The 12,380-nt window shown below is 34.4% G+C and overlaps 1 protein-coding gene across 1 annotated transcript; it reads left to right on the top strand.

Moving 5' to 3' along the window:
* Nucleotides 1-696: 696 nt before the first annotated feature.
* LOC138692611 (zinc finger protein 235-like) lies at nt 697-12,224 on the top strand. The gene is made up of 4 exons (XM_069815631.1): nt 697-1,049; nt 1,833-1,973; nt 3,793-3,860; nt 10,576-12,224. Exons 1-4 carry the CDS (start codon nt 954-956, stop codon nt 11,876-11,878), a joined length of 1,608 nt encoding a protein of 535 aa, XP_069671732.1. The 5' UTR covers nt 697-953; the 3' UTR covers nt 11,879-12,224.
* Nucleotides 12,225-12,380: the final 156 nt, after the last annotated feature.

Here is a 12,380-nt window from a genome sequence, read left to right as displayed (position 1 = left end):
AATAACATAATGGTAGGAGATGGAATACTGGTCAGATCAAAGATAACTATGTTGTAAAATAGAATATAAGATAAAGTATAAAATTGAACAAGAAAAAGGGAGATACATAAGATGGTAATAGGGAGACAAAGATAGATTGAAAAAATTAAGAAAACTTTATTTTCTACCGATAAAAATGATTTATGACAGTTCGAAATCCCCAATTTCGTATTATGTGTAGAAGAACGAAAGGTTAGGAATTTTCAATAAAATATGTAGTATCGATGCTAAAATCTTCTGTATACTTTTGTGGCAAATTATTGGTTTCAGACATGTGTAGAAATTTAAGCTAATGTGTTCAGTAGTCATCTCTTTAACCTGATACGGATAAGGTCACTAGACTTTCTTTTCCTCTGTACCAGGCATTATAACTACAATTTCACGAATACAATAATCAAAATTACAATTACAATAGAATCTAAGTACTAATAATTATCTCATTAATAAACACTAGATATTTTTTGTAGAAGTTAAAAACAAACGAGGAATAAGTTACTGAATTAGAAACTAAACCCAGAATAACTGCGGTATATAGGGATTAAAATACGGGAGATTGAATTATTATTATTATTATTATTATTATTATTATTATTATTATTATTATTATTATTATTATTATTATTGAATTATTTTGTGTTAGAATAAGAAAATTCTTTACGAGAAGCCATGTTTAAACGAGTATCAATTACTGGCCAAGTGTCTAGTGAATAAGTTTCCGTTTGAATTGAATATTATTTTGACATCCCAGATACTAGGAGGTAGCGAATCCCAGGGCCTTGGCAGGATATTGTCAAAGTAGATTGAGTATAAGGTAATGCGATGTGAATTAGATCGTAGCAACTTGTAATAACTGTTTCTCAACAACACAGTTTCCGTAATCATTGTCAGTTACATAACATTTTCTTTCAGTTGTGATGGATGCAATCAAAATGGAATCTGGACTAGATCTGTTGGGCTCACAACTACATGATAACCCATACGAAATGGAAGGAAATAAGGCTTTATCACAGGTAAACTGGAAAGTCTATTTAATTTGTATGTATGACTAACAGTGCCAGAAAACGGCACATTTCAATATTACACAGTTTATATTCAGTAGACTAGATTAGATTCCTTCGCTGTTGCTGTGTGCTACATAGTGTCATGAGAAACATTATTGCTAGAATTTTTACCACTATCACTGGTACTCTTTAATAATATTGCACAGTACAGATATGGATCTGTAAGTGTATTCGAGTTTGTTGTAGAAGATACTACTTTTCTATTGTAAATATTTGTATAACGGGAGATATTATTTCATTGATATTCTTCACTAAAATGACTTCGTAATGGCGAATTTTGAGGGAGAATGAGATTCCAATGTTAAATTTGAGATAAATCGCAAAATTGTAATGAGCTTTCTGAAATCCAAAACAATTGTACACTGTATCATGGACATCCATGGTATTGGATATTTTTAATGTTTTGTTCTATTAATGTGTTGTATAATCTTAATTTGGTATCGTCCTGAATAATAAAATATCGCATTGGAAAATAATAGATATCTAAAATATAAATCAGGTTTTTATTACCCACTAGATAAATTATTTTCGGAAGTACTACCTATCCAATTATTAGTCATTTCCAGTGTCGTTTAAGGTCTTGTTCCCATTCTGCCTTCAAGTTTCTTCTATCATTTGTCGTCTGTGTTGAAAGTTAGGCAATAACTGCAATGTAGAACAGATTAACATTACACATAACCTCAACTTTTAAATACTAAACAAAATGATTCATGATATCTTTATGTTCTGTAGAAATGGAATTCATCGCATCTGGAAGTCACGGGTATGAAGACAGAATGTGTGGACCACAGTTATGATATCAAATCAGAGATAAAGGTCGAAGACACCACACCTGTGCCTGTTAGCTTTCCTATGGTGAAATCTGAAGTTGAAGTAAGTGAGTCTCTGTCAGTATACACATACACCAGTAGTGCATTTTTAAGTATGTCAGACCTATCAACAGTCTCGAAATGCATTCACTTTTTTTTCTCTTTTTCTTTCATGACGTTCACAACTAGACGGTTTTCACTTTAGTTTTGAAATAAAGTAATATAATAATTCGCAAATATATATTTCTTGTAAGAAACAGAGATTTATCTCGAATACAAGGAGAAAGTTTTGAATAGGGCAGATTTCATTTTAAGTTTATGAACTTTGTTATTTTGTTATAAACTCACAAAAGATTTGGAAGTCCCCTAACTTTATTGAGACGTAAGTTTATAGAATAATAATAATAATAATAATAATAATAATAATAATAATAATAATAATAAATTTTTTTATTTATTTACTAATATTTATTGTGGTTGTCCAACAGCTGGGGCCAATAACAGTTCAGCACAAAATAAAAGTTAACACGAGATTTACAGTCAACAAGGAATTACAAAAATAGTGCATACAAAAAATTATTAAAATTAGAGACAACAAACAAACAATGACAAAATGAATAGATAACTGCAAAATACATTATACATAACAGCTCAAAAACAACACAAACAGATGAACTTGGAACGATTGTGATTATGATGAGTATGCTTAATATAAGAATAACCAAACAACAAACTATACATTAAACGGATCAGAATTAATACACTGTAAATGGGCAGCTTTCATGCATCTTACAACTGGAGAGAGATATTTCGGCTGGTGGGTATAAAAATTTTTTTGAAATCTTAAACCATTCGAAGGGGCCTGAAGGTAGATATTGCTTGTGAAAGTTTCACAGTCAATATTACCCTTGAAGGCTTACAAAAGAATAAGTAGTCAAGTTCAAGACGTCTAGCATAAAGGCTAGAAAAGTTAAAATACTTACAAGTACGTTCACAATTGAAAACAGATTAATTTGGTAAAAACGTAAAAGCACCTAGGGACATAAATTGTTTTTTAATTATTTCCAATTTAATCGAATCAGTATAATAATAATAATAATAATAATAATAATAATAATAATAATAATAATAATAATAATAATAGTAGTAGTAGTAGTAGTAGTAGTAGTAGTAGTAGTAGTAGTAGTAGTAGTAGTAGTAGTAGTAGTGGTAGTGGTAGTGGTGTAGGTGTTTTTTTTATTATGTTCTGGACTTACAGTTATAAAATCGGCATTAACACCGTGTCCTACAGATGTCGATCTGCCATTACTTTATGTACCTGTCACGAAAGCAATCTTTCAATTGTTTTACAAGCTTCCACAATAACGACAAATTCCAGGTTCCATACCTCAATTCATTTGGGGTTATGAATCTTCTGATTCAGCAGCAAATAAGCTGCATTATAAATAAATTAGCAAGTGTGATAGTAAAACCTTCATTTTCTGCTATATTATATTAGAGAGTCTGCATTTTGAGGTAATAAAACTTTCAACAGTGAAATATATTGTTTCAATATTTTAACTTTCTACTGTTTAGTTACTTCAAATATTCTTTCAAATTTTTGGTCCGTAATTTATAGGCCATTTATAGATGACATGCACATATTTTCAAGGTTGAAACTTGATTCCAATCCGTTACAATACGAAGGAAATAGCTTGAATTTAAGAAAGGATGTGTGAAGGACGTAAACCTATACAATTCGGAGGATTTTGTGTAAATCATCACAACCTTACCGAATAGTTAGATTGAATTTACTAGATTTGTATAGTGGTGTGTTTGACATTGAAAACGGATGACATATATGATCAGTTAAAGCACCCTTCATTATTTACTCTCTTTTCCAGGAAGATTTGTTTCAGCAAGAACAGAAAGTGGAATTATCTTCAGAAGAGGATGAAGTGTTGTCTGAGAGGTGAGTGTATTGTGCTGGTTTTGCTTCTATTCTTTGAGAACTTCATTCAGTGACGACGTATGGAATAAATGTTATAATGTATGATAGTATTTCTTATATATTTTATATGGATATTCTTATTAACGTCTCAATATATCATGGTACTAAAAAGACATAAGATTTGCTAAAATTAACATTAACATGACAAGTAAGAGACTACAACTCCTAGTATATCTGCTACTTTATTCTGCTGCTGCCCTTCGAGAACCATGATCTCTTTTGGGGTAGGATCACGTCACTACTTTGATTGGCAACATTTCTACTGCGGGTGCAATCCCTGTGTGTTGTGCAAGTTCGCTATTTTTTCTGTTGCACAATTCGTGTGCTGCGAAAGTTGCGACAAGTTTTGCTGGTTTGTACTTAAATACTTGAGGTCGCTTTACTTTTGCAGCATCAGGCAGCTGGAGCTTTCAGTCATTCTATTCTTACTTCACTCCAATATCATGTTGCGTCGGAATTTCAGGCATACATTACCAGTCAAATTTTTCTATCACCTATCACAACTATGGATATCTTGTTAAAACAGTCATTTTATAAATACTCCAGACAATTTATTTCTGATGGCATTTGTTTTATTGTTTTGTTGCTTCTTTTTAAATACTAGTTAGGGTCTGAGAACTTCTCACTTTTATGATTTTTATGCTTCACCTTGTTGAAACTGCATTTGTTTGCCTCGTTTTAACCGTGACAACGCTTTTTAGTTCTTTTAAGCATTCTGGTTATTGTATTGTGTTCGTGTTTAGTAAATGATCTTAGAGAAGGGCGCAAATGGCCGTAGTAGCTGACGCGCCATTTTTAAACCCCACTAACTAACTGTTAAAACAGGGATTTCGTTTTGAATATTCTATCATATCATAATGCTAGAGAGAGAAAATATTTATTTGGTGGTCTATTTAGTTTTTCCGATGTGTACATTGAAATAAAGTATATAGTTGTTTTCATACCTGATCGAAAAATTTTGATCGGTAGTGCGTGTTTCTTAAATAGCTGTTTTTTTTTTTTCATTATGAAAGACAACTATAAATAAAGGAAGGGCCTAGGTCAAGGACTGAATGAAAGAGAGAACAGCATAAAGTTCTAATCGCCTTTCTGGACTGTTTTGAAGTTAGTTACTTACTTAAAAATGGCTTTCAAGGAATCGGAGGTTCATTGCTGCCCTCGCATAAGCTGGCCATCGCTCCCTATCCTGAGCAACAATCCTGTACTTACCATCATATTCCGCCTCTCTCATATTTATTTTAATATTATCCTCCCATCTACGTCTTGGTCTCCCCAAAGGTCTCTTACCCTAGGTATTCCAACACTATGCATTTCAAGATTCACCCATACATGCTACATGCCCTGCCCATCTCAGATGTCTGAATTTAATGCTCATAGTTATGTTAGGTGAAAAAAACAATGCGTGAAGTTCTGCGTTGTGTAACTTTTTCCATTCTCCTGTACTTCATCCCTATTAACCCTTTCCTCTCTCAAATTGAGAGTCCAAGTTTCACAACCATACACAACAGCCGCTACTATAACTGCTTTATAAATTCTAACTTTCAGGTTTTTCAAGAGTAGATTTTTTGATAAAGCTTTCAACCGAGTAATAGCAGGCATTCCTCATATTTATTCTGCTTTTAATTTCCTCTCGTGTGTCATTTATATTTGCTACTGTTGCTGCAAGGTACGTGAATTTTTCCTCCATTTCAAAGGATAAATTTCCAATTTTCATATTTTCATTTCGTACTGTATTCTGGTCACGAGACATGATCATATACTTTGTTTTGAAGTAACAAGATCTATTTCATAGAAACTGATTTAGGTTGTCAGGAAGATTAGTTTTTTTTTTTATTTTTGTAGTCCTTCATTCTATTGAGTGTGTGTGAAATTTATGTTTAAAAATATAATTTGATATTTTCATTGCGTTACAGATTTCTATTGCTTTTTATTTTTACCGTGCTAGTCAGCTGTAATTTGTTTAATTTATTATATATTTCATTTTTTTAGTAAATTAAAATTTCGAATGTAGAGCATTTAGGTACTAGTAACTTTCACATAGGAAATATTGACACAAAGGTAATTCAAAAGCTAGTCAATTGACATGTAGGAAGATACACACAACGCATCTCACCCAAATACAATTCGCATAAGGAATATTTAGACAATAGGACTTTTTATTCGAGAGTGATGCATCATGTCATAGAAGTGAGTCTAAACAACTGCATTACACATGTTATTTGCACATGCCCGTAAATATTCTCCAAGGCTTCCGTCCTCTTTGAACTTGCTGTTTCTGGTTGCAATGTTTTGCAGTCTTAAATTTGAATTCTTATACTTCCTTTTCTGTACTTGTTTTACAGTTCGGCTGATATCCAGTTCTTGGATCATTGTTCCTATATCTGATTCTTCCTTCTACAGGCTCTGTATTAACCTACACAAGGAAGGTTGATTCCTTGATACAAGTGTCTGGAATCTGTTCTGTGATGCTTCCATGCCGTTGTCGGTATGAGATTCGTTACTTCTGGTGGCATGAAACTGGTTCCATAAATTTGAAGGGTATCGAACTTCACTGGCAGGACGTCTTCCTCTCGCACGAACCGTAATATAGGTTTTGTCTGAGAAATAGGAAATACATGCATTTCCCTTGGAATTGTGACTAACATATCACAAAAGGCGTTTGCAACGTCCTCAACAGGGACAAATGTAAGACTTAAAATCTTTTCAAATGCTTCTGTAATTGCACCATCGTTAGGATTATTATAATCGTCTTGGGAACCCTAATTCTTGCATTTTTCGCCAGGCATTTTGTTCGAGATGAAAAAAGCATAGCTTCGATGTAGCCTGTCGGAACATATTTTTAACAGCATTAATTATGCTCATCTCGAAGTCCAATACTGCCATGGCGCAGTTGTGTTCGAAGCATTTCTGTATGGTTGCTTGGAGTATTACTTCGTAGGGCGTTTTTTATTTGTTTGGCAGCAGCGCATAAACGAAAGACAATGTTAGCCAGCATACTTTGTATTAGAGATGGGATAAAGTGTTCTTTACAAGAAACAGTATTACTTAGTATCAACTTATCTGCTTTGAGAACATGTTTCAAAGCCCTTGAATCGTCTTAAAATCAGCTGTTGAGTGTATTATGACAACGAAAGTCATTTTTCGTAGGTTACTGTTAAGGGTACAGTAAATAACTACAATTCAAAATGAATCGATTTTAGTAAAAATAGTAAAATAGTTTAATAACGATGACATTAGCCGATGATATTTTTCGTGGTATATTAATAATTAACACTGTGTTAGGGCAGCATGAACATATTCTCCATCAATGGACAGCTAATAATTAATATCAGATTTATTAGGGAATTTGATTCGTACAATAAAATTGCGTGATCCTATATAGGCTACTGTTGCACGAAGGCCATGTGGAACATGGATAATATTATATCTACTTTCGATTGGAGGTCAATGATAGCGCGCTGATAGCGCTGCATGTTCCCTTTGCAAACAGCAAAAAAGAGGAAAACTGTTTAGAAATTGAACTGTTTATCTCTTGGAACCATGTGGAACGTTGGAGCAGTGTAACGCTTTGGAACAGTTGGAACAAGTTATTTCACGAAACTGTTTCGTATCGAAACAGTTTCAATTGTGAAACAGTTTGAAATAAACTGTTCCAGCTTTTTTTACCCATCTCTACTTTCTATACACTGTGACTATCTGTGTGAAGATGTCAGGAGCTGTCTTATAAGTTCCATCGATATACCACGTTGTGGATTGTGTTAATTTTCTCAAATGATTTTTCGAGGCAAAGACATCATAGTAATCTTCATCAAAGATGTCATAAAAGCATTCTCCTTTTTTCGTAATACGAAACTTTTTCAAAGATTCTCTTAGGGGAAGATGCGGCAGAACTTCTGCTGGAATCTTTCCAATTCGCACTGAACTATTTGCGTGGGTGCAACAGTAGGTTCATTGTTCGCGGTGCGTTTAAGCTGTACACATCTGCAAAGAGCTTCTACTTCTGCTTGGGATAGTGGGTGATCATGATTGTTTGACTTAAGAACCTGTACATTACTACCATGTGGGACTTGTTGTTTTGTTCACTTTCTGCAAGTAGATCTCTGTTGTTTTTGTCCACTTTCTGCAAGTAGGTCTCCTCCTACTTATCGAATATACTCTTGTCCGTGGAATATTTTCGATTGTATCTTTCAATAGAAATTATTTCCCCTCCTCTTCCATATCCTAATAAGTCATGAAGAAAAACACCATGAACTTTAAATTTAATATCAGTCCAAAATAACCATGCCTACATTACTTTTTTTTTTGTAAATATTGTACGAAATTGAACGTATTGGTTGAATTTTAAATTTCAAATTAGTCTCAAATAACCATGGTTACGCTACTTTTGTTATGTGAGTATTGTACGAGATTGAATGTATAGGTTGAATTTAAAATTTAAAATCGGTCACAAATAACCATTGTTAATCTACTTTTGTTGTGTGAGTATTCTATGAGATTGAATGTATTGGTTGAATTTTAAGTTTGAAATCAGTCTCAAATAACCATGGGTATTGTACTTTTGTTGTGTGAGTATTGTATGAGATTGAATGTATTGGTTGAATTTTAAATTTGAAATCGGTTTCAAATAACCATGGTTACTCTACTTTTGTTGTGTGAGTATTGTATGAGATTGAATGTATTGGTTGAATTTTAAATTTGAAATCAGTTTCAAATAACCATGGTTACTCTACTTTTGTTGTGTGAGTATTGCATGAGATTGAATGTATTGATTGATTTTCAAATTTGAAATCAGTTTCAAATAACCATGGTTATTCTACTTTTGTTGTGTGGGTATTGTATGAGATTGAATGTATTGGTAGCATTTTAAATTTCAAATCAGTCTCAAATAACCATGGTTACTCTACTTTTGTTGTTGTGTGTATTGTATGAGATTGATTGTATTGGTTGAATTTTAAATTTGAAATCAGTCTCAAATAGCCATGGTTACTCTACTTTTGTTGTGAGTATAGTATGAGATTGAATGTATTGGTTGAATTTTAAATTTGAAATCAGTTTCAAATAACCATGGTTACCCTACTTTTGTTGTGAGTATTGTATGAGATTGAATGCATTGATTGATTTTCAAATTTGAAATCAGTTTCAAATAACCATGGTTACTCTACTTTTGTTGTATGAGTATTGTATGAGATTGAATGTATTGGTTCATTTTTAAATTTGAAATCAGTTTCAAATAACCATGGTTACTCTACTTTTGTTGTGTGAGTATTGTAGGAGATTGAATGTACTGGTTGAATTTAAAATTTAAAATTAGTCTTACATAACCATGGTTACTCTACTTTTGTTGTGTGAGTATTGTACCAGATTGAATATTCTGGTAAAATTGTCTTTGTATGAACAATCCTGTCCCAAAGTCTTGTGTGAATTATACCAGTTTGCGAATATTTCCTATGTGATAGATTAATAATGTATCATAAAATGGGTATATTATGATCACTCACTGGTTCTGATCGAAGAATTCACTATGGGAAGTGTGAAAATCACTGTCGCTGTCCACACTTTCTTTACCTTGTGCTATTATCAGGAATAAAAAATTTCATTTACTGGGAAATGTTGTACTGCATGGAAGGATGGAATAGGTATGAGATGTGAGTGTGGCACATGTCTCATAGCTGAGGTTTGATCAAGATATAAGCACTTATCACGATTATTTCGATTGATGCCTATGATATTAAAAATACAAAATAAGCATTGTATATCTCTTTCCGTTTCTCTACTGGTGCAAATGTTCCCCACATATTTTGCATATAATATGAGAACCCCATAGCTGATCTAGAACTCTAAGCTTGAAATTAGAATAGTATATATGTGCTGTCCTCACAAACTCGGATATAGGTTAGTTAGGTTATTTTACGACGATTTATCAACATCTTAGATTTTTCAGCGTCTGAATGAGATGGTGATAATGCCGGTCAAATGAGTCTGGGATCCAGCACCGATAGTTACCTAGTATTTGCTCATATTGGGATGAGGGAAAACTCCGGAAAAACCTCTACCAGGTAACTTGCCCCAACGGGAATCGAACCTGGGCCACTTGGTTTTGCGTCCAGACGCACTAACCGTTACTCCACAGGTGTGGACTCGGATATAGGTTTCCTACATGCTTTCAGTAATGGTTTGGAGACCGCTGCTCTATCCAATATCATTATCTGAATCAGCTACCCAAATATAACATCAACAATTTCAACAATAGTCCAAAGACCGAGACACCAAGAAAAAAGTTATCCGCCTCTCTTATTATCTCGTATGTGTTTGTATATAATTTAATAAAGCCACCGGCGTGGCTCAGTCGGTTAAGGCGCTTGCCTACCGGTCTGAAGTTGCGTTCGGGCGCGGGTTCGATCCCCGCTTGGGCTGATTACCTGGTTGGGTTTTTCCGAGGTTTTCCCCAATCGTAATGTGAATACAAGGTAATCTCTGGCGAATCCTCGGCCTCATCTCGCCAAATATCATCTCGCTATCACCAATCCCATCGACGCTAAATAATCTAGTAGTTGATACAGCGTCGTTAAATAACCAACTAAAATAAAAAAATAAAATAATTTAATAATGATTAATATATTTTGATCTCACCAGATTGATTATAGTGTAAACTGATAAATGTTTATATTCATTTCAGCGTTGTGGATAATGTTGACAAGAATGTGCCACAAGAACGTGCCGGCATTGATCGTGAAGAAGACAAATTAATACCCTGTGCCAGCAACACACCAGACGGTTCAAACATCAGCCACGTAAGCGATAATTCTATCAGGTGTAATATATGCAACGAGGTTTTGCTAACACTGCAGTCTCTGAAACATCATTTTCATATACACAGAATGAAAAAGTCATTCAAATGTGATGTGTGTGGAAAGTGTTTCTTGAAATTGAGCGATTTAAAGAGACATACACTCCTCCACACAGGTGAGATGCCATTTCACTGCGATGTGTGTTGGAAGTCTTTCAGAAGATCAGGGGATTTGAAGAGACATTCAAACAAACACCCAAGGGAGAGGCCATTGAAATGTGAGGTGTGTGGAAAGTGTTTCTCACAAATGGGACACTTAAATCGACATTTACGCATTCACATTGGTGAAAGACCATTCAAGTGTGAGGTATGCGGAAAGTCCTTCTCACAATTGGGACATTTAAATTATCATGTACGCATTCACACAGACGAAAGGCCATTCAAATGCGAGGCCTGTGGAAAGTGTTTCTCAGATTCGGCAAATTTGAACAACCACACTCTCATTCACACTGGCCAAAGGAGGTTTAAATGCGACATTTGTGGAAAGTGTTTCTTACGACTGTCTGTTTTAAACACACATGCTCGGACTCACTCAGGCGAAAGGCCATTCCATTGCACCGTGTGTGGAAAGAGTTTCTCAGTATCGGCTACTTTAAGCAGACATGCACGCATACACACAGGCGAAAGGCCATTCAAATGCAATGTGTGTGGAAAGTGTTTCTCAGTATCGGAAAATTTAAGAGGACATGCACGCATACACACTGGTGAAAAACCATTCATATGCGAGGTGTGTGGAAAGTGTTACTCAGTGTTGGGAAATTTAAAGACACATGCACGCGTACACTCTGGTGAAAGGCCATTTAAATGCAAGGTTTGTGGTAAGTGTTTCTTTTCATCGGCAAATTTATGGGGGCATGCACACATTCACACGGCCGAAAAACCATTCAAATGCGACGTTTGTGGAAAATGCTTTTCTCTGTTAGGAAACTTAAAGAAACATGAGCGCATACACACAGGTGAAAGGCCATTCAAATGTGGGACGTGTGGAAAATGTTTCTCAGCATCGTCAGATTTAAGCAGACATAGACGCATACATACAGGCGAAAGGCCATTCAAGTGCGATATTTGTGGAAAGTGTTTCTCAGAATTGGGGCAGTTGAACAAACATATTATACGCATTCACACAAGCTGAAAGCGTTCAATTGCCTTGTCTGTGGAACCTGTTTTTCAGAACCAGTAGATCTGTACAATCTCGTGTGCTAAACGACTAGCGGGAGATCTTTCAAATATGTTCTCTGCGATGAGTGTTTCTCAGATTAACGTTAGCTCACGATTCACGCCTACTTACACCGAGGCATGAGGCCATTTAAATGTGATGTGTAGAGAAACGATTATCCGAGAAAGGAAAGTGCAAAGAAACATAAGCGCCTTCACACAAGCAAGATGCATTTCAAACCTGATATCTGTGGTTTATGTTTCACAAATAAAGTGAAAAGGCATCTGTGTTTACACGTAGACCAGCTTTAATATAGCATGTAAATAATAATAATAATAATAATAATTATTATTATTATTATTATTATTATTATTATTATTATTATTATTATTATTATTTCAGTGTACCGCAGTACATATGATATTTCCATGCAGGTATTCTGCGTCATCATACGATGAAAGAATAACGGAACGGAGAA

Source organism: Periplaneta americana, chromosome 17 (assembly GCF_040183065.1).
Source record: "Periplaneta americana isolate PAMFEO1 chromosome 17, P.americana_PAMFEO1_priV1, whole genome shotgun sequence".
Taxonomy (NCBI): domain Eukaryota; kingdom Metazoa; phylum Arthropoda; class Insecta; order Blattodea; family Blattidae; genus Periplaneta; species Periplaneta americana.
This window is presented reverse-complemented; position numbering and strand designations above follow the sequence as displayed.

Excerpts from the sequence above, each read along its gene's own strand:
- LOC138692611 (XM_069815631.1), top strand. The coding sequence starts at position 954 with ATGGATGCAATCAAAATGGAATCTGGACTAGATCTGTTGGGCTCACAA. Across the intron at positions 1,050-1,832 it reads GAAATAAGGCTTTATCACAG|AAATGGAATTCATCGCATCT; the intron begins GTAAACTGGAAA and ends TATGTTCTGTAG. Across the intron at positions 3,861-10,575 it reads GATGAAGTGTTGTCTGAGAG|CGTTGTGGATAATGTTGACA; the intron begins GTGAGTGTATTG and ends TATTCATTTCAG.